A 21,558-nucleotide genomic window follows, 5' to 3' on the forward strand; every position below is an offset into this window, starting at 1 on the left:
ATGCACGTACATGCGCGCATGTGCAGAACAGGGTTTGACTGAAGAGTGGAGCCAAGGCGAGGTATGCACCTACCCTGCATATTTGAATTGATTGGTTGAACTTTTTTAGTCCCACTTTTTTTTTTGGACTGCACATAGCAGAAGACTGGGAGCCGCAGGAGACGGCTGAAAGAGCCGCATGCGGCTCCGGAGCCGCGGGTTGCAGACCTGTGGCATAGGTTCTCCTGCTTGAACAGGGGGTTGGACTAGAAGACCTCCAAGGTCCCTTCCAGAAACTTCCTAACAATGAGGACAATTAACCAGAGGAACAGAAGTTGCCACCAGAAGTGGTGGGTGCTCCAACACTGGAGGCTTTTAAGAAGAGACTGGACAGCCGTTTGTCCGGAATGTTATTGTGACGCTAAGAAAAGTGGGATTTTCCAAGCCCCTGTTCTGTACCAGCCTGCTACCGGCCCTGCACAAAAGGCAGGGACAACCCCTTTACAAACGGCAAGAGGCTGGAATTACGCCTGCCAAATTTATAGCTACAAAAACAAACAAGACACGAACCAAGAAACAGGAGCTCCAAGCGGTTGCCTTCAGCAAACCAGCCCTCCCACACATTCCCCTTATATAGAGTTCAGGGCGTGGCTTCTCTCTGCCTCCTTCCGAGAAGCCCCATTGCCTTCCTCTGTTTACTCCTAATTGACTGCCTCCTGCGTCAGGCGTCCTTGAACAGGGCCGGCTGTGGGTCATCTTCATCCACGCTGTCAGGCTCATACAGCTGGGTCTCCGTGGTGACCAAGTGGGAGGGGCCTGGCTGAGGGCTCTCATGAGCAAGGTCTTCAACACCCCCTTCCTCCTCCTCTGAGTCGTCCGACCCAACTGCCGAACCCACAGGCTGACCCTGAATCACAACAGCCCCTCTCTCTCAAACCTTGCAGTTTTTTTAAAAAAAAAATGGGGCGGGGGGGAGAACCATCAGCCTGGCTGAGGAATTCTGGGAGTTGAAGTCCACCCGTCTTTAAAGCGGCCAAGGTTGGAGACCGCTGGGCTAAAAGACCCCCAGGGTCCCTTCCGGCTCTATTCTGATTGATTGCCCCAAGGCAGCCAGAGGGCACGCGTCCGTCTCGGGGGTCTCCCTTCAGAGTAAAAAACTGGGCTGGCAAGCAGAGTTTCATTTAGCCCTGGGGTCTCTCCCTTTTGGCACCTTGAACAGGAGTGGACTTCAACTCCCAGAGTTCCCCAAGCCAGCCTACGGGAGAGCGGACGGAGGCGCGTTCCGTTGTGTGAACCAGCCAACGGGGTGAATGGAGGCAGACTCTGCTGTAGTTTGTGCCAAGGCCTGGCGACCAGCGGTCAGGTGGTCCTCAACTTATAAATCGTTCATTTAATGACCAGTTGAAGTTATAACCCCACCGCCGGAAAAAAAAAGTGCCTTAGGACCGGTTTTCATACTTATGACTTGTTGTGTGATCAAAAGTTGGGTGCTTGGCAACTGGCAGCTATTTATGACGGTCACAGGATCGATCCCCTTTCGCGACCTCCCGACGGGCCAAGCCGATGGGGAAGCCAGATTCACTTAACAACCGGGTTTACTAGCTTCCCAACTGCAGCAATTTACTTAACCATCCTGGCGAGAAAAATCGTAAAATGGGGCAAAAGTTACTTAGCCAATTCCTCACTTAGTGACAGAAATTTTGGGCTCAGCTGCGATTGCAAATCGAGGACCACCTGTTGTTTAAATTCATCAAGGACTCACAAAACTGGGGATTTCCTCTCCCCCCTCCCCCCCCAGCTTCAATCCTAATTCTACCCCCGGGAAAGCCTTTCCATCTGTAACTGGGAGATTCAATGCATTACAAGGGTGCAGAGAAGATTACAACCTGTTCAAATGTCCCCCCCTCCAGCATCTGGAACATCTGTTGCTGTTGTTACATAATTTCCTCCCGCTGAGCACATTTCTTTGGACTTTTTCACAGCCCGCGTTATGTGGGAAAAGGATGCTTCTTGGAAAACCACACACACACACACACACACCAAGCTCTCTGCAATAATGGAAGAGGTTTCATTCCAGTATTTGAGAGGCTGCCACAAAAAAAGGGGGGGGGTCAACTTATTCTCCAAAGCACCAAGGGCAGGACAAGAAAAAAAAAGGTTGGAAATTGATCAAGGAGAGAAGCAACCTGGAATTAAGGAGAAACTTCCTGACAACGAGGACAATCAAACAGTGGAACAGTTTGCCTTGAGAAATCGTGGGCGCTCCATCACTGGAGGCTTTTAAGAAGAGAGACTAGACAGTCACTTGTCCGAGATGGCATAGGTTCTCGTGCTCGTGCAGGGGGCTGGACTAGAAGACCTCCAAGGTCCCTTCCAGATTCTATTCTATTCTATTCTATTCTATTCTATTCTATTCTATTCTATTCTATTCTATTCTATTCTATTCTATTCTATTCTATTCTATTCTATTCTATTCTATTCTATTCCATTTCATTCCATTCCATTCCATTCCATATATTCTATTCTATTCTATTCTATTCTATTCTATTCTATTCTATTCTATTCTATTCTATTCTATTCTATTCTATTCTATTCTATTCTATTCTATTCTATTCTATTCTATTCTATTCCATTTCATTCCATTCCATTCCATTCCATATATTCTATTCTATTCTATTCTATTCTATTCTATTCTATTCTATTCTATTCTATTCTATTCTATTCTATTCTATTCTATTCTATTCTATTCTATTCTCTATTCTGCATTCTATTCTATTCTGTTCTATTCTATCCCATAATTCTATTCTATCCCATAATTCTATTCCATTCTATTCTGTTCTGTTCTATTCTACTCTACTCTACTCTGCATTCTATTCTGCATTCTATTCTATTCTATAATTCTATTGTCTTCTATTCTATTCTTCCATTCCATGCTATTCATGCCAAAGCACCTTGAAAGCCTTTCAGAAAATCGCGCTGGGCAGCAAAACAAGCCGCCGCCCCACGCCACCCGCCAGTCTTAAAGAGGATTTTACAACCCAGGCCTTGCAAAGAAGTCTCATTTTACGGGGTGCAAAAAGTCAATTGAGGAGGGGGAGGAAGAGAAGAGACTGTCCCTTGCAGAGCGGCCGTTCTTAGCCGCGAGAAAGCGCAAAGAGTTGGCTAACGCAGCGTTTCCCAACCTTAGGAACTTGAAGATGCGTGGACTTCAACTCCCAGAATTCCCCAGCCAGCATAGCTGGCTGGGGAATTCTGGGAGTTGAAGTCCACGCATCTTCAAGTTCCTAAGGTTGGGAAACGCTGTCCAAGAGGACGGGTTGGCACGTGTGTGTGTGTGGGTGTGTGTGTGGAGGTTTCAAGGCTATTGCAAAGCGCCCGGCTTCTGTGCGGTCACCATGGAGATTTCATTTCCGCCGGGCCCGCCCTGGAAGGACTGACCCAACAGCCCGACGCCTTTCGTGCGAGGGACCGGGGGGGGGGGGAAAGGAACGGAACAGCTTTTGTTTAGTTTGGGAAGCTTTCTCTCCGTCGCCGGGGCAACCCGGCGCTCGGCAACCAATCGGGAGCCGAGCGCGTCGCCCGGGGCAACCGTTGTTACTCCGTCAACAAGGCGGCGCGAAGCCGGGATTAATTGCCCATCTGCAGCCTTGGCTCCTGCCGCCGCCCCTCCCTCCCTCCCTCCCTCCCTCCTTCCAGACGCCCCCCCCTTCCCTCCCGCCCCCCCCCCGGATAGAGAGCCGAGCCTGCCCGCCTGCCCGTCGCGCAGTGACGGGCAGGTGGGCAGTGCATAGGATCGCGCAGTGCATAGGATCGCGCTCCTCCGTGCAAAAGTGGCGCCAAGCGGAGTGCATAGGATCGCGCAGTGCATAGGATCGCGCTCCTCCGTGCAAAAGTAGCGCCAAGCGGAGTGCATAGGATCGCGCAGTGCATAGGATCGCGCTCCTCCGTGCAAAAGTGGCGCCAAGCGGAGTGCATAGGATCGCGCAGTGCATAGGATCGCGCTCCTCCGTGCAAAAGTGGCGCCAAGCGGAGTGCATAGGATCGCGCAGTGCATAGGATCGCGCTCCTCCGTGCAAAAGTGGCGCCAAGCGGAGCGAAGCAGAGCAGCTGCAAAACTTCCCCAAACTCCCCCTGTCCGGATTTCTCCGGATCGGGAGGGATGAGCTTGGCACCCTCGGCCGGGAGAGCGGCCGAGCTCGGCCACCTTGACCCGGGTCCATCATCATCATCATCATCATCATCATCATCATCATCTCCTCGGAAGGAGCAGCTTTCCCCGGGAGGCTTCCCTCCTCCTCCTCCTCCTCCTCCTCCTCCTCCTCCTCCTCCTCCCTGCCACGCGGGATCGGGCGCCCACGCTTTTCTCCGGCTGATCCAGACCCCCGTTGGGTGCAAGCCTTAAGGAAAGGGGTTCTTCTCCGCCCCGTGGCCCCATTTCAGGCGGGCGGACTTCCCCTCCCAGAATTCCCCAGGCTGGGTTGGGGGAATTCTGGGAGTTGAAGTCCAGCCGTCTCAAAGCGGCCACGGGCGGAGAGCTCCGGGCTTAAATGATAGGCAGTGCTAAGGAAAGTGGGCTTTTCTGAGCCTCTCGCTCTCAAACCTTGCAATTTATTTTTATTTTATTTTAAAAAAATGGGGGTGGGGTGGGGAGGGAAACTATCAGCCTGGCTAGGGAATTCTGGGAGTTGAAGTCCACGCATCTTCAAGTTCCTAAGGTTGGAAAACGCTGGCTTAAATGATAGGCAATGCTAAGGAAAGTGGGCTTTTCGGAGCCTCTCGCTCTCAAACCTTGCAATTTATTTTTTTTTTTTTTTTAAAAATGGGGGTGGGGTGGGGAGGGAAACTATCAGCCTGGCTAGGGAATTCTGGGAGTTGAAGTCCACGCATCTTCAAGTTCCTAAGGTTGGAAAACGCTGGCTTAAATGATAGGCAATGCTAAGGAAAGTGGGCTTTTCGGAGCCTCTCGCTCTCAAACCTTGCAATTTATTTTTTTTTTTTTTTTAAAAAATGGGGGTGGGGTGGGGAGGGAAACTATCAGCCTGGCTAGGGAATTCTGGGAGTTGAAGTCCACGCATCTTCAAGTTCCTAAGGTTGGAAAACGCTGGCTTAAATGATAGGCAATGCTAAGGAAAGTGGGCTTTTCTGAGCCTCTCACTCTCAAACCTTGCAATTTTTTTTTTAAATGGGGTGGTGGTGGGGAGGGAAACCATCAGCCTGGCTGAGGAATTCTGGGAGTTGAAGTCCACCCGTCTGAAAGCGGCCACGGGGCGGAGAGCCCCGGCTTAAATGATAGGCAGTGCTAAGGAAAGTGGGGTTTTGTGAGCCTCTCACTCTCAAACCTTGCAATTTATTTATTTATTTATTTTAAAAAATGGGGTGGTGGTGGGGAGGGAAACCATCAGCCTGGCTGAGGAATTCTGGGAGTTGAAGTCCACCCGTCTGAAAAAGTTACCCAGGTCGAGAAGCAAGCGGCCACCTTTCTCACAATGAGGGGGGTCCTCGGTGGTCTCTGAGCTTGGTTATTTTCTTGCAGACGCTTCTGCAAACTGGGTCACCCGCTCTTTGCAACGAGGCTACCTAGCTGGGTCACAAAACGTCTGCAAGGAAACCCCCCCAGCTCGGAGAGCACGGAGGAAACCCCCCCCCTCATTTCAACCCTCAGCTACCAATATGGCTGGCTGGGGGAATTCTGGGAGTTGAAGTCCACGAGTCATGAAGGGGCCATAGTTCCCTCATGCTGGCTCAGGAATTCTAGGAGTTGAAGTCCACGAGTCATGAAGGGGCCATAGTTCCCTCATGCTGGCTCAGGAATTCTGGGAGTTGAAGTCCAGGAGTCATGAGGGGGCCATAGTTCCCCCATGCTGGCTCAGGAATTCTGGGAGTTGAAGTCCACGAGTCATGAAGGGGCCATAGTTCCCTCATGCTGGCTCAGGAATTCTGGGAGTTGAAGTCCACGAGTCATGAAGGGGCCATAGTTCCCTCATGCTGGCTCAGGAATTCTGGGAGTTGAAGTCCAGGAGTCATGAGGGGGCCATAGTTCCCCTATGCTGGCTCAGGAATTCTGGGAGTTGAAGTCCACGAGTCATGAAGGGGCCATAGTTCCCTCATGCTGGCTCAGGAATTCTGGGAGTTGAAGTCCAGGAGTCATGAGGGGGCCATAGTTCCCCTATGCTGGCTCAGGAATTCTGGGAGTTGAAGTCCACGAGTCATGAAGGGGCCATAGTTCCCTCATGCTGGCTCAGGAATTCTGGGAGTTGAAGTCCACGAGTCATGAAGGGGCCATAGTTCCCTCATGCTGGCTCAGGAATTCTGGGAGTTGAAGTCCACGAGTCATGAAGGGGCCATAGTTCCCTCATGCTGACTCAGGAATTCTGGGAGTTGAAGTCCACGAGTCATGAGGGGGCCATAGTTCCCTCATGCTGGCTCAGGAATTCTGGGAGTTGAAGTCCACGAGTCATAAAAGAGCCAAGGTTGCCTACCCCTGGCTTAGAAGAATGCAATTGCTCAGGAATGTCCACATGTTAGACTTTATGGCCCCAGGCTGAATAACTGAATTAAAACCTGCTTTTGTGCCAGAAAGATTTCATCGGAATAAAAGCCAACCGGAGGTCTTTCCCATTTTAGGTTTTCCACATCCTTTCCAGAGAGAGAGGGAAGGCAATGAAAACTTCACTCAATTAAGAGAGAGAATGCAGATCTTTCCCAAAATTCATTTCCAAGCAGATGTTGGGGCTGGAAACTTTCCCCAGAAAAGACTCAAGAGTCCCCACCTGCCATCTTGTTCCCAAAAGCCTCAGACCCCAGACTTAATTGTTAATTACTGGCAATCAAAAGATCTGGAAGAACCAGAGGCCCAGAAGAAATGTTTTGTCTCAAAACAGAAAAAAAAAGAAAAGTTTCTTTCTTCTCCAGACTTCTCAGCAAGACGTTCTTTCAGAACACAGCTGGTCCTCGACTTGCAATTCATTTAGTGAGGGTGAAAAAGTGAGTTGCGACCGTTTGTCACACTTAACGACTATTGCAGCATCCCCAGGGGGCGCCTGACCAAAATTCAGACGCTTGGCAACTGACTCGTATTTATGACGGTCGCAGCCTCCCTCCGGGGTCAGGGGGTGGGATCCCCTTTTGCCGACCTCCTGACAAGCAAAGTCCAGATTCGCTTAACGACCGCATTACTAACTCAAATCACTGCAGTGATTCACTTGGCAATTGTGGCAAGAAAATAGGGCAAGAACTGTCTTACTTAGCGACAGAAATTGTTGGGGGGGTTTCCATTGTGGTTGTAAGCCGAGGACCACCTGTAACTGTTGCATCCTCACCTGTGCGACAACCAGTTCAAGATAACAAGGTGTTTCGTTTTATTTGGCAACCGCATCGCCTGTCAGAGTCAAAAGATAGCAAGTAAACCAACCTCTCTTTATGATTTACCCAGAAACCCTGGTCTTTCAGGCAGATGTCTGTAGGGTCAGTTGGCCAGCCCGGGGGTTGGGGGAGGGGTGTCTCCAAACTTGGCAACTTTTAATTCCTGGATGGTTGAAGAATTCAGGGAGTTGACCCCCACAAGTCTTAAAATGGCCACGCTTGGAGACTCCCAGGCTAAACTTTCACCCAGTACATCACTTAGACAGGAGCCAGCCGTGTGCTGCAGCTGCCAAAAAAGCCAACACAATGCTAGGCTGCATTAACAGAGGGACAGAATTAAGATCACGTGAAGTACTAATACCACTTTACAAGGCCTTGGTAAGGCCACACCTGGAATACTGCATCCAGTTTTGGTCACCACGATGTAAAAAAAGATGTTGAAAGGGTACAGAGAAGAGCAACAAAGATGATTGGGGGACTGGAGGCTAAAACATATAGGGAACGGTTGCTGGAATTGGGTATGTCCAGTTTCATGAAGAGAAGGGCGAGGGGGGACATGATAGCAGCCTCCCAGTATCTCAGGGGCTGCCCCAAAGAAGAGGCAGTCAAGCTATTCTCCAAAGTGCCCGAAGGCAGGAAAAAGAAGCAACGGATGGAAACTCGTCAAGGAGAGAAGCAACCTAGAACTAAGGAGAAACTTCCTGACAGTTAGAACAATTGACCAGAGGAACAACTTGCCACCAGAAGTGGTGAATGCTCCAACACTGGAGGTTTTTAAGAAGAGACTGGACAGCCATTTGCCTGAAATGGTAGAAGGTTTCCTGTCTGAGCAGGGGAGGGGGTTGGACTCGATGACCTCTAAAGTACCTTCCAACTGTGTTATTCTATTCTGCTCTAAAGAGGCTGATCGGGATTCAAGCAACGAAGGTAGCTTAAAGGTTGATGGGTGTCTACAGCCACCTTGGGCACATAATATAGGTTTACACCAAAGCCTCTCCTCCCACAGGTCCTATTATGGCTTCCTCTGGCCTCCCAGTGAATCCGAACGGGCTGGCCCGGGCAGTCTGGGCACCTGCGGACAGAACACCAACCAGCATATTTGATCTCTGGGCTCTTTAACATAGTTGTGATACCTGGTGTGTGTGTGTGTTAAACTTACACCCCCTTTGGGCACGGGCCCTGCATTTTTTTGCTAAGGCCCCAAGAGACTTGCTTCTCTTTCTTTCTTTCTTTCTTTCTTTCTTTCTTTCTTTCTTTCTTTCTTTCTTTCTTTTTCTTTCTTTCTTTCTTTCTTTCTTTTTCTTTCTTTCTTTCTTTCTTTCTTTCCTCTTTCTTTTTCTTTCTCTTTCTTTCTTTCTTTCTTTCTCTTTTCTCTTTCTTTCTTTCTTTCTCTTTCTTTCTTTCTTTCTTTCTTTCTTTCTTTCTTTCTTTCTTCCTTTCCTATCTATCTATCTATCTATCTATCTATCTATCTATCTATCTATCTATCTATCTATCTATCTATGTAGATCTTTGGTCATTTGGGTTTTTCCCCACGTAGAATTGGAGGTATCAGGGCAATGTTTCGACGAAATCTCATCCGTCATCCTCAGGCTTCAGCTTCTATCTATCTATCTATCTATCTATCTATCTATCTATCTATCTATCTATCTATCTATCTATCTATCATCTATCTATCTATCTATCTATCTATCTATCTATCTATCTATCTATCTATCTATCTATCTATCTATCACATCTGTCTGTCTAGCCCTCCATCAATCAAACAATCCATCCATCTATGGAACTCAGCTTTTTTAAACGGGGAGAGGCAGAACCCAAGGCCTGCTCTCCAAAATGTTGCTATCGTGTTTAAAATGACACAAAAGAAAAAGTCAGTACATGCCATAAGAGGTGTTCGTGTTAAATTATAATTACTTAATTATAGTTAAATTTAGGTGCAATTAACATTCAAATTCAAAGGTTTGATTGGTCTAAAAAAAGGGTGCTCTCCGAAGGCAACCAGCGGATGGTAGGATGCTAGTCTGGGTTTCTTAACGGTTTTTAAGCGATAAAACAATGTTATTCCTGAAGGCTGCAAAATGTGCAGGTGAACCTTATGACGCGTTACCAACAAAGGGAAGGGAAAATAAAAATCTCATTCCAGCTGACTCCAGCCTTAGAGAGACCGGGATCCGTTCTCCATCTTACTTAACAGCAATGGGTCTGTTATTCTGACCTTCTTTCACCGGCCTCCTTTTTTATTTAGTATTTTATCTGGCTTCTAGGTTTTTAATCGGATGCTGTCCAAAGGCGCTCAGAGTGAAAAGGGAGGCCTCAAAGTTTGAAGAATAAAATATAAAGCTGAAACACCAAGCAGACAAAAAAAAACCAACCCAGTGCCTTTTATCATAAGCAAGAGGGGAACTAACCGGTGGGGTGGGGGCAAAAAAAGAGAGGCTTCTAAGACGGATGACGTGACCCAGATGGGTAATGAAACATCTGCAAGGAAACCACCCAGCTCAGAGACCATCGAGGGCCCCACCAGAGAGACTTGGAAAAGTAGAGTCGCCTTCCTGAAGAAGGAAGACCTTGAGAAGTTTCGTGGTCTGAGACCACCGCAGGTGAGTGGCTGACTTGGTGTAGATGTCGTGGCACCTCCGGGTGAGATCCGGGCAGGCTTTGGCGGGACCTCCTGGACAACCCATGCAGATCGAGAACTGAGGATCGGAAGGAACTTCTCCGGCTCCTTGGGAAGTCGCCCCCTTATTCGGAAACTTGAGGACTGGAGCTTTGCTCTGGCTTTCCGTGCCAGGGGCTGCCCCGATGTTGAAGTGAGAATTTAGTCTCCGGCAGCCAGACACACACACACACCCCCGGGGCTGCCCCTCCCGGGGAAGGCAAAGACTGGACTTCTCTTGGGAGCTGACTGTGTTTTCTTTGACTTCTCTTATCTGCAAATTCGGTAACTTGTTGTGGATGGATGCTGTGGACTCAGAAGAAGAGGACGGTTCCATGGGGGTGGGGGGGTCCTTGGTGCTCTCTGAGCCGGGAGGTTTTCTTCAAGACGTTTCATGACCCAACTAGGTCACATCATCAGCGCTAGAAGGAGAAAGAGGAGGAGGAGGAGGAGGAGGAGGAGGAGGAGGAAGGACTGTGGGGTCCCTGGTGCACTCTGAACTGGGTGGTTTGCTTGCAGAGTCCCATGACCCAACTAGGAAACATCATCAGGGCTAGAAGGGGGGGGTTAGAGGAGGAGGAGGAGGAGGAGGACTGTGGGGTCCTTGGTGCTCTCTGAGCTTGGTGTGTTTCTTCAAGACATTTCATGACCCAACTAGGTCACATCATCAGCGCTAGAAGGAGGAGGAGGAGGAGGAGGAGGAGTGTGGGGTCCTTGGTGCTCTCTGAGCTTGGTGTGTTTCTTCAAGACATTTCATGACCCAACTAGGTCACATCATCAGCGCTAGAAGGAGAAAGAGGAGAAAGGAGGAGGAGGAGGAGGAGGAGGAGGAGGACTGTGGGGTCCTTGGTGCTCTCTGAGCTTGGTGTGTTTCTTCAAGACATTTCATGACCCAACTAGGTCACATCATCAGCGCTAGGAGGAGGAGGAGGAGGAGGAGGAGAGTGACTGTGGAGTCCTTGAAGTTCCCTGACTGTGCTCATCAATTTGTGCACAAACTCACTGCAGCAACCCTGAACAGCAGAAAAAGGAAGACATCTTCCAACAACATGGGACTCCCCGCAACCTTATCAAAAAGTCCCTGACTCAACCTAACAGAGCCCAACCAACACAAGCCCTATTAAAAAAAACAACAAAAAAACAAAACACTGCCATATGTCAAGAAAATCTGGGAAACCACCAACAGGCCACCACAACCACATGGGACCAGCGTACAACACAAGCCCACTAACGCCCTCCAAAATGTCCTAGGCACACCAAAAGATGCAGCAGCCCGGAATTAAAAACAAGAATGATCTACAACATACAGGGTAATGACTGCAACGGTCGCTATGCAGGACGGAGAGGCGGAAGACCGGCAGAAGGCATCCGTGGACCCCAACTAGCAGTCAGAAGACAGGACGAGAACTCTTTAGTTTCACAACATATGGACAGACACTTAGCCATAGTTTCAACTGGGAAAAAAACGTGACCATGCTAGACCTGGCCAAGTCCAAAATTTAAGGTGAGTTTCTAGAAACCTGGCAGTCTGACAAATCAGCCATCAACAGACACACCGACCTAAACAATATCTGTGAAACTATGAGAAAGAGTCAATCAACAAGCCAAGATGGGAACAAAAACAGCTCCCCACCAACGATCAGCACGCAGATGAGCATAGATCAAGATTAACATCAGACCAACATTTCAGGACAGAACGATTAACCAGTGGAAGCAACTTGGATGGAAACTCATCAAGGAGAGAAGCAACCTGGAACTAAGGAGAAACTTCCTGACAGTGAGAACGATTAATCAGTGGAACGACTTGCCTCCAGAAGCTGTGAACGCTCCAACACTGGAAGTTTTTAAGAAGAGACTGGACAGACATTTCTCTGAAATGGGATAGGGTTTCCTGCCTGAGCAGGGGGTTGGACTAGATGACCTCCAAGGTCCCTTCCAACTCTGTTATCAGGTAAACCGAACCCCAACGAAGGAAGTGCCAAACAAGCCAACAGTAAACAGCCCGATCAAAGAACTTCTAAGACCATCCCCACTAACACTGACAGGGCAAGATGCTAGAATAGAAACTGGGAGCAAACTCCACAATGTCTTCTAGCACCGATGATGTGACCTAGCTTGGGCAATGAAATGTCTGCAAGAAGACCGCCAAACTCAGGGAACACCAAGGACTTCAAAAAGGAGCTTGACTGGAGGGAATGAGGTATAGAACAGAACACAACAGAACAGAACAAGAATAAGAATAGGAATAGGAATAGAATAGGAGCTGGAAGGGAAGCTATGCTGACTCAGGAATTCTGGGAGTTGAAGTCCACGAGTCATAAAAGAGCCGAGGCTGCCCACCCCTGATCTGGGATCTCCTGCTTAAGAAGGTTGGAGTAGAAGACCTCCAAGGTCCCTTCTGCTATTCTGCTCCTTGGAATTGAAATTTGCAGCTTCCAAAGGCCTGGAGTGGCCCTCTAACCCGGATGCCGTTCACACAGGGCTTTTTTCCCAAAGCGAAAGCAAAAACATTCCACTCCCTTTGGCCAGGAAGCACCAAGGCCACCAGGAGGAGAGCCCGGGGCTGGGAAGGCGCTCTGAAGGCAAAAAAAAGGCCTTCCTCACAGCCCTGCAAAGAGGACACTTTACTACAGGAAGCAAAAGGGGTGTGTGTGTGTGTGTGTGTCTGTGTGTGTGTGTGTGTAGAGGAAGAGGCCTGCCTGTTGCAACGCCAGGGCAGTGACGCTGCATTTCCCCATTTTGCGGAGAAGAGCCGAGGAGTTGGCACCGCAGTTACATGAGGGCAACTGGCACTTACTCAGGGGAAGCGCAAGGCTGCGGTCAGGAGTGTTAGAAATGCCTTTTGAAAAAACAGTTTAACAAAACCAGAGGGGTAAGAAAAAGTGTTTATTCTGCAGAAAAAAAGAAAAAGCCGTTTGCAAAGTGCGGTGAAGCTTCAACAGGTAGCCTGAAGCAGACATCACAGCCAAATAAATGTTCAAATGAATAGCAATATATACACTCCTATCGCGACGCGGCCCCCCCTCCAGCCCCATTTGAAAGGACCTCGGGAGGTACATTCTTGTCCCAGGCGCCTAACCAGAATACATCACCCCTCCCCTCGATTTACATCTGTTTTGTTAAGCACACCCTGGGAAATAACATCTGTCTCTGATCTCCCAGGGGATAGAAAGGTAATAAAAGGTTATATAGATCCAAGAGCAATAAACAACAGTAAAAAGGGTTATACAGATCAAGAGCAATAAGCGAACAGTAAAAAGGTTATACAGAGCAATAAACAATAGTGATTAAAGGAAGTCACTCCCCTCCAGGAAACGTAGGACTGGAACGGGTGGAAAGAATTATTTTATTTTTAAACTTCTGTATTTCTAAGAGGAGGAGGAGGAGGAGGAGGAGGAGGAGGAGGTCAGAGAAAACAGGGTGTCAAAAGGGCTGACTTTCCAGCATGGCATCAATTGCCTCATCAAACAAGCTTCCCTTAACTGAGTTTGAAGCGGGCGCCAGCCTGCTTTTCTCACCGGGCTGCCCTTTAGGGCATGGCACTTAAAAAAACACTTAAAATCTTCCTGGGAAGATGGGGAGGGGGGGAGAGAACGGGACAATTAAAAAAAGAGATCTGCGAACATCTAGAAACAAAAGAAAGACGTAACTAGTAGCCAGCACGGGTCTGTTGAAAACGGACTGCGCCAAACCAACCTTATTTCATTCTCCGACAAAGTGTCTAAATTAGGAGGCCGGGGATACGCTGTGGACGTAGTATACTTTAGACTTCACCAAGGCATTCGACAAAGTAGACCACAACCTACTTCTTGGCGAGCTAGGAAAAAAAACAGCAGGATAGACAGCATCGCCAGCAGATGGATTTGCAACCGGCTGACACACCGTGCTTGAGAAAAGATTGGACAGCCACCTGTCTGAAATGCTATAGATCCTGTTTGAGCAGGGGGTTGGACTAGAAGACCTCCAAGGTCCCTTCCACCTCTGCTCTGAATAAACATCTTGAGTGGTGTCCATCTGCCTCTTAATTGCATGCTGAGAACAGTCACCACAAACAGCTGGGTCTGGCCAATTGTATCTTGGGTTAATTGCTAATTGCTGCCTGCAATTAGTGCAGGTTCGAGTCCCACCAGGCTCAAGGTTGACTCAGCCTTCCATCCTTCCCAGGTAGGTAAAATGAGGACCCAGATTGTTGGGGGCAATTAAGCTGACTTTGTAATAATGCCGCTTGGGGTTTGTGTGAAAGCCCTAATAAGCAGGCATATACATAGAATGAAGGCTACTGCTAAGCTTGTAAGCCGCCCTGAGTCTTCGGAGAAGGGCGGGATATAAATGGAATTAAAATAAATAAATAAAAATAAATAAATAGGAGTGAGCCTTGGGCCCAAAAAAGGAGGACTTGAGGCTTCAGCTGGCTCCCAACGTGCCAGTTTCCCTGTCCAGATGAAAACGAACTAAAATTTACAATTGACGACTCTCCAGGGGGAAAAAAAAAAGAGAGAGCGTTATCTCAGTTATTCCGAGCGCAGCTTTGATCCTCTGTGGCGGGGAGAGTGGGAGTGTCCTGTAAACAGATAAGCCAACCTCACCGTCATAAACCTTCTTATCATTCACACAATCAGGAAACACGAGTTTAAAAAAAAAAGCACCATCAGCCCTTTCTCCCCACCCACCCAGCCCCCCCCCTCTGGTTCTTTTCCTTGCATCATTTCAATCTGCGTCACGTCACTGAGTCCGCTTCCAAAAAATGTTTGCAAAGTGGCTCGAAGCTCAGGCGGGGGGGGGGGGGGGGAGGAGGATCCAAAGCTGGATGCCAACCAGGCTCAGCTTTTTCCTGCTCCTCAATTCTTCATTTTGCGCCCCCACCCCGCAACTTCAGAGAATGCTACAGACAAGTCTGTAATGGAAAAGGCAGGCCCCGGTTGGGCTTAGGTGAAATCTAATCTCCAAGGCCGAGTCGAGGTGGGGGGGGGAGGAGGAGGAGGAGGAGGAGGAAGAGGAGGAGGAGGCTCCCCCAGCGCAGCAACAAGTCCTGGCAGGTCAGCCAGACAGAAGTCAGCTCCAGCAGGAATGTCAGCCAGACTTGAACAGTGCTGGCATTTGAGAGCGGGGGGGGGGGGGGGATGTTTTAAATAGATCTGGGCGGCTCTGGCCCAGATCCCTCGTCTGCCTGGAAGGTGTCACAGCAGGATCTGCAGCGCAACCGAGTTGAGTCCTGTTTCACCAGCCGCCCCTTTCCAGAGAGGGTAAATGCGAGAGGTGGGAAAGTCCCAGCCAGAAACAGCAATACAAGAATAATGCCAGAGAATGATTTTTCCTTCCTTTTTTCTTTCTTTCTCTTTCTTTCTTTCTCTTTCTCTTTCTTCCTTCCTTTTCTTTCTTTCTCTTTCTCTTTTCTTTCATTTCTCTCTTTCTCTTTCTTTTCTCCTTCCTCTCCCTATCTCCTTCCTTCCTTCCTCTCCCTCCTTTTCTTTCTTTCTCTTTCTCTTTTCTTTCTTTATTTCACTCTCTCTCTTTTCTTTCCTTCCTCTCCCTATCTCCTTCCTTCCTTCTTTCTATTTCTTTTCTTTCCTTCCTCTCCCTATCTCCTTCCTTTTCTTTCTTTCTCTTTCTTTTCTTTCTTTATTTCTCTCTTTTTGTTTTCTTTCCTTCCTCTCCCTATCTCCTTCCTTCCTTCTTTCTTTCTTTTCTTTCCTTCCTCTCCCTATCTCCTTCCTTCCTTCCTCTCCCTCCTTTTCTTTCTTTCTTTCTCTTTCTCTTTTCTTTCTTTCTTTCTCTCTATTTCTCTTTCTTTTCTTTCCTTCCTATCTCCTTCCTTCTTTCTTTCTCTTTCTTTTCTTTCCTTCCTCTGCCTATCTCCTTCCTTTTCTTCCTTTCTCTTTCTTTTCTTTTTTTATTTCTCTCTCTCTCTTTCTCTTTTTGTTTTCTTTCCTTCCTCTCCCTATCTCCTTCCTTCTTTCTTTCTCTTTCTTTTCTTTCCTTCCTATCTCCTTCCTTCCTCCCTCCCTCCCTCACCCAGACAAAACGGCAGCAGCTCTTTTACACCTTGCAGATGTAAGCAGGATTTGTGCCATTTCCCTGCCAACCCAAACCGGACTCCGGTCGCTCCCCGTGCAAGCAGGTCATCCCCCCAAGCTTCCACCCCCCCCACCCTTGTCACCCATCCTAATGGGCAGAGCGGAGAAGACAGGCAGGGAAGAGGAGAATCCCCCTCCCCCCCACGCCCAACCAGGGTCTTTGGGAGACCAAGAAGGAGCTTTGGCCACGGAACAGAAGACTTTGGGGGAAAAAAAAATACCTAGAGTTTCTCAAGCTCAGCAACTTTTAAGACCGCTGGACTTCAACTCCCAGAATTCCCCAGCCAGCAAAGCTGGCTGGGGAATTCTGGGAGTTGAAGTCCGCTCCTCTCCCAGCTGCTGAGCTTGAGAAACCCAACCCGGGTGAGCCCGCCAAACTCAGCTGAATTGCTCCCAGACCAAAACTGCGGGCAAGGGGGGGGGGACCCCCGGCAGTGACACCCCGAAAGGGAAGCTTGCAAACCAGGGGAGCAGCCGAGAGGGTCCCGGGGGGTGTGGGGGAGAGGGGGCCCTGCAGGCGGTGTCCTTCCTCGCCAGGAGCGCCCCGACTCCAGCGAAAGCGCCTCCCCTTGCACCGGGCCAACTTCCCCCACCCCGGAGTCACTCCGGATTAACGCGCCCTCCTCCCTGCCCAAGAACAACAACAACAGCAGCAGCAGCAACAACATCCCGGAACTCCAGTCCGGCCACTCCGGAGCGCCTCGAGTCCCGGACGCGGAGCTTACCCGGCCTCTCCGGGGCTCCGGGGCTCCCCGCGGGGCTGCGCTGGGCTCCGGCGGCCGGGGGTGCAGGAGGCGGCGGCGGCGGCGGCGGCTCCCGTTGGCAAGTAACCGTCTCCAGGGCTACGGTCACTATGGCGCCTCCTCGCGCGGGGTTCCGAGGCAACTGTTGCTAGCCTGCCCCGTGACGTCGACGGCCACGCCCCTCCGGGCGGCCCACCCCCCTCGGCTCGCTCCGATTGGGCGGCTGTCAAAGGGCCAGGCGGGGGAGGCGGGAGGCGGGGACGGCGGTTGGCGCGCGTTTTGGCGCGCGTTTTGGCGCGAGGCGCCTGAGGAGAAAGAGAGAGAGAGGCAGGCGGGCGGGCGGGGGAGGGGCGGGTTGTGAGAGCCTCTGGGCGCGTGCAGAGCGCCTCCGCTGACGGCGAGGAATCCTGCCGGCTGCGGTGCCCCCTGTGAGAAATACAGCTGCTTTAAGAGCCCACTTGAGTCTTTGGGGACACAGCAGCCCCGTGGTGCCCACTCAGCTGGGGATGATGGGACTTAACGTTTAGGCTGCCATACTTGGGGTTTTTTGTTTTTTTTTTGGTGACGTGGCTGGCCTGCATCAATAGCAACAGCCCTTAGTCCTCGACTTACAACCACAACGGAGGAGGCCAACATTTCTCTTGCTAAGCGAGACCGTTGCTAAGCCAGGGTGGCCATCTTAACGACCTCTCTTGCCCCAGTTGCTAAGTGAATCGGCCCACTTGTGAAGTTTAAGTCAGCTGGTTGTTAAGTGAACCTGGCTTCCCTGTCGACTTTTGTCGGTCAGGTCGTCGCAAAGGAGAATCACGTGACACACACACACACACACACCCCTGGGAGACACGGCAGTGGTCATAAGTACAAGTCAGTTTGCCCAGCGTCTGAATTTCGATCACATAATCATGGGGCTGTTTCAAAGGTCGTTAAGTGTGAAAAAAAGGGTCATGTCACTTTTTTCAGTGCTGTTGTAACTGGTCTCTAAATGAACCGTTGTAGGTCAAGGACCAGCTGTATACCGCTCTGTAGTGCTATACGGCACTCCCGTGAGCCTTCGGCCTGGCCCAATAACCGTGGTTCGGCCAGGCTTGTGGTGGCTCATGCAAAGCCCATGTGGAGCAGCTCCTGAAGGGAAGGTTCCACCCAGGCCCAGCTCAGCCCACCACAACACTCCTGCGGGGTTGGACGCATCTCAACTGTGTTGTCTGCAGGCAGAAGTTCACCCGGGACGCCCTTGAGAGAGGCTGAAAAAACACCCAAGACCATTTTTGAGCTTGCATCTTTTTTTATTCTGAAATATTTCCCTGACATGATTCATAAAGGCCTCAGACAAACCTGGGACCACATAAAGAACAGCCTGCCCTGAAACAGATGGGTGGAAAAAATATGAAGAATTTCTACTTAAAATGGCTCTTTCCCTCCCTTCTCCTGGCTTCTGCATTATGACCTCCTGGGACTCCACTTGCAGAAGTTGGAAAATCATGAAGCCGGACCCCCAAATGTGGGGGCAATGCTTAGTCAGGGAAGGTGAACTTCAAAGCTCACCGTAAGGTAACCATGTTTGCAAGGAAAAGGTGTGTCTAAAAGGCTCTAAGCCAACAGCTGCATATTTTGCAATTTTTTTTAAAGTTATCAGGCCTTATTACAATGTATGGTGACCATCACAGCTTTGGACAGCATTGAAAACACTTAAGAAGAAAAAAGCACTCCTAGTATATATGGACAGATTATCACCTTTGACTCCTTAAAGACACATTTCCTTTGCACCCCAATTCATAAATACAGGGAACTCCTATTATTACATTCACAGGGAGAAGAAAAACACTCTATTGCAGCATTTCAGTCTTCCCACGAAAACAGAGCAGCCTTATTAACCTTTATCAAATATGCCCCCCCTCGCTCTCATGTTTATACTAGAAGCTAAAAGTGATTTGGTTTAGCTCACACTATTAAAAATAATCCATGATTGCACCCCACGCTTTCTTCAGACACCCCCATTTGCTCAATGCCTCTTTACCCACACCGCAATTCTTACCAAACATACATCAAAATTAAACCAAGCCTCTTTGCACAAAAGTGGCTCAAATTCACAAGGGCACACTTTTTTGACTCTTCTGCGCCATTTGGTTTTTGAATCCAGAGCGGTACTTGCAATTTTATGTAGATTTAAAGGGGAACAAGGCACAGCTCAGCAGCCTAATCCTCTTCCCCCACGCCAATATAATTTGGCTGGTTCACGCAGAACAAGCACAAGGCTAAACTTTGACTCCACCCCAAGAGCCAAGTTCAAGTGTGATGCTCATCCAGTTTTCCAAACGTGTTCCCAAAAGACGTGTATTTCCGCCCACTCCTTCCTTCCTGGGAAATTGGTCCCCTGGCACAGGAGGGGCCAAGTGGAGCCCAACATCTGATGCTGAAAAACATCCTGCTCTTGGAAGAGAGTTGGGCGCACCTCGCTACGTAAACCTACCTCCCAAGTGAAAATAGTGAGGAGACTGAAGTGCGCCAGTAAGAAATGTTCCACCCTGTGTGCAATGTGGACACCAGCCGTCTTGTCGAAGGAGAAAAAAGTGCCCCGTGCAAAGACTCGCCCAACGAGCTACTCGGTGGCACCGCAAGAACACGCAGGGTTCGCCCAGTCTGCGGCATCGCTGCAGTGTTTTCCTTTGGTTCGGCAGAGAACTCCCATCCCACCCCTGGAGAAAAGAAAAAGAAAAAGAAAAGAAAGGGAAGGAAGGAAGGAAGGAAGGAAGGAGAGGGAGGAGAAAAAAGGGAAAGAAAGAAAGAAAGAAAAAGAAAGAAAGAAAGAAAGAAAGAAAGAAAGAAAGAAGAAAGAAGAAAGATATTTGATGGGGAAGGGAGGGAAAGAAAGAAAAAGAGGAAAGGAAAGTGGAAGGAAGAAAGAAGAAATGAAATAAAGGAAAAGGAGGAATAAATGAAATGAGGAAAGGAAAGAGAAACCCTGAGGTTAATACATTCATTTTGGGAAGAGGTACACCGGGGTCAAAACAGCCAGCGAGGGCCTTCCGTATGCTTCCCACCGGCACAGCCAGAGTCCGAAGAGCAGAGGAGTCTCCTGTCTTGGGGGAAAGCAAGAGAAGACCCTTTATTGAAAACCTCATTTATCAAGGGAAGCGACGGTGCACCTCGCCTGCAGAAAAGACTCCGGTGAAGAGGCTGGACTTTGAGGCAGAGGCAGGCGGAGAGACGGGCATCCTCGTTCAGAAATTCGGCGTTTCTGAGTAGAGCTGTTGGATCTGTTCTTGGTACATCTTGGTTACCACTGGCCTCCTCAGCTTCATGGTTGGGCCTGGGAGGCAGACAGGTGGTCACACGTTAGTGCCTAAGGGCCCCCCACACACACACACCCTGCCTTCTCTCCCCCCCCCTTCAACTTTTTCTGAAGCTGTGCAAAGTTGAGAATCCAGAGAAATGTCTTGCAATGTTTGGGTGGAGCGTGGATGCTCTTCGCTCCCTTAACACAATGGGGAATGGGCGACCAGCCCCTTCACCAGATGGATGCTCTCCGCACAGTGGACAACCCTAAGCTGGAAACCTCCTTGGTCATGGACAGCATCATCATCATCACAACTATAATAATAGTAATAATGAGGAGGAGGAGGAGGAGAAGGAAGGAAGAAGGAAGAAGAGGTGGAGGAGGAATAGAAGAAGAAGGAAGAAGAGGTGGAGGAGGAATAGAAGAGGAGGAGGAGGAGGAGGAGGAGGAGGAGGAGAAGAAGAAGAAGAAGAAGAAGAAGAAGAAGAAGAAGAAGAAGAAGAAGAAGAAGAAGAAGAAGAAGAAGAAGAAGAAGAAGTAAAAGGGACCTTGGAGGTCTTCTAGTCCAACCCCTGCTCAGGCAGGAAACCCTATACCATTTCAGACAAATGATTGAACTTTCCTGAGGTCGCCTTAAAATCTTTGAAAGGGAAGATTCTGCCCTGGAGTAATGCAAGGGCTTCACTTTTGGAAAAGTGAGCGGGCCGGTCCTCTTTTAATTTAGCATCTCGGAGGACAAAGGGCATTTTAATGGGCAACTTAAAGGGCATTTAAACCACCCCCGGCCCTTTCTCCGCACAAGACTTGACAAATCTCTTTTAGAGAACATTGGTTGGGTACGACGTGTCTTTTCTGAACGAAACGGCTAAGACTCTCAGCGAAGTGGGACCTGGGCTGAACCCCACAGCATGGCTGGCTGGGGAACTCTGGTAGTTGAAGTCCACCCCTCTTCACGTTGCCAAGGTCGAGAAACACCACCCTGTGCCATCTCACACACCCCCTAGCCCAGCAGTTTGCCCACGAGCCATCCACGCCAGCTTCTTACCTAGCTCGCCACTCTGAATGGAGAAGTCTTTGCTGAGCAGAACCCACTTCTGAATTTTCTGGGCGTTGGAGGTGGCATGATCGTTGACCTTCATGACCCCCTTCTGGATGGCGGTGTACACAGCCACGTCCTTGTTGCCCACGATGTCGGAGACCCTGGTGGACTTGCTGCCCAATTTCTGGCAGAACTCAATGGCTTCGGGCGTCAGTTCGTCTTCCGATAACCCCGTTTCTAAGTTCATCTTGCTCTAGAAAAGCAGAAGAGTGTTGGGGTGGCCATGGGAAGGGGTGCAGTGCCGTCATCTGGTGGGGGCTGGCCCTGCCTTGGTGTTTGCCCAGGGGGGGTAGATGAGGGGGTGTATGTGGGCACCCACCCATTCAGACAATGTGGAGTAAAAGGTAAGTTTGTAGGCTCAAGGCAGA

At 49.5% G+C, this 21,558-nt stretch overlaps 1 protein-coding gene and 1 long non-coding RNA gene across 2 annotated transcripts in view; both read right to left on the reverse strand.

Annotated features, from left to right (window-relative positions):
• Nucleotides 1–7,864: 7,864 nt before the first annotated feature.
• Nucleotides 7,865–10,284, reverse strand: LOC310641920. The gene is made up of 2 exons (XR_014492802.1): nucleotides 9,078–10,284; nucleotides 7,865–9,014 (listed from the first exon to the last, which is right to left on the reverse strand). It is a non-coding gene; the product is annotated as an uncharacterized lncRNA (long non-coding RNA).
• A 7,805-nt stretch (nucleotides 10,285–18,089) lies between these two features.
• The window catches only part of ACSBG2 (acyl-CoA synthetase bubblegum family member 2), a 51,059-nt gene continuing 47,590 nt past the window's right edge, over nucleotides 18,090–21,558 (reverse strand). Inside the window, exons 14-15 of the mRNA XM_083363518.1 lie at nucleotides 21,137–21,383; nucleotides 18,090–20,124 (exon numbers count right to left, since the gene is read on the reverse strand). Of these exons, the coding sequence (XP_083219644.1) occupies nucleotides 20,036–20,124; nucleotides 21,137–21,383 (336 nt within the window). The 3' untranslated portion in view covers nucleotides 18,090–20,035. The remainder of the gene's footprint in view (nucleotides 20,125–21,136; nucleotides 21,384–21,558) is intronic.

The sequence above is a fragment of the Vipera ursinii genome (assembly GCF_947247035.1).
Source record: "Vipera ursinii genome assembly, chromosome: 1".
Taxonomy (NCBI): domain Eukaryota; kingdom Metazoa; phylum Chordata; class Lepidosauria; order Squamata; family Viperidae; genus Vipera; species Vipera ursinii.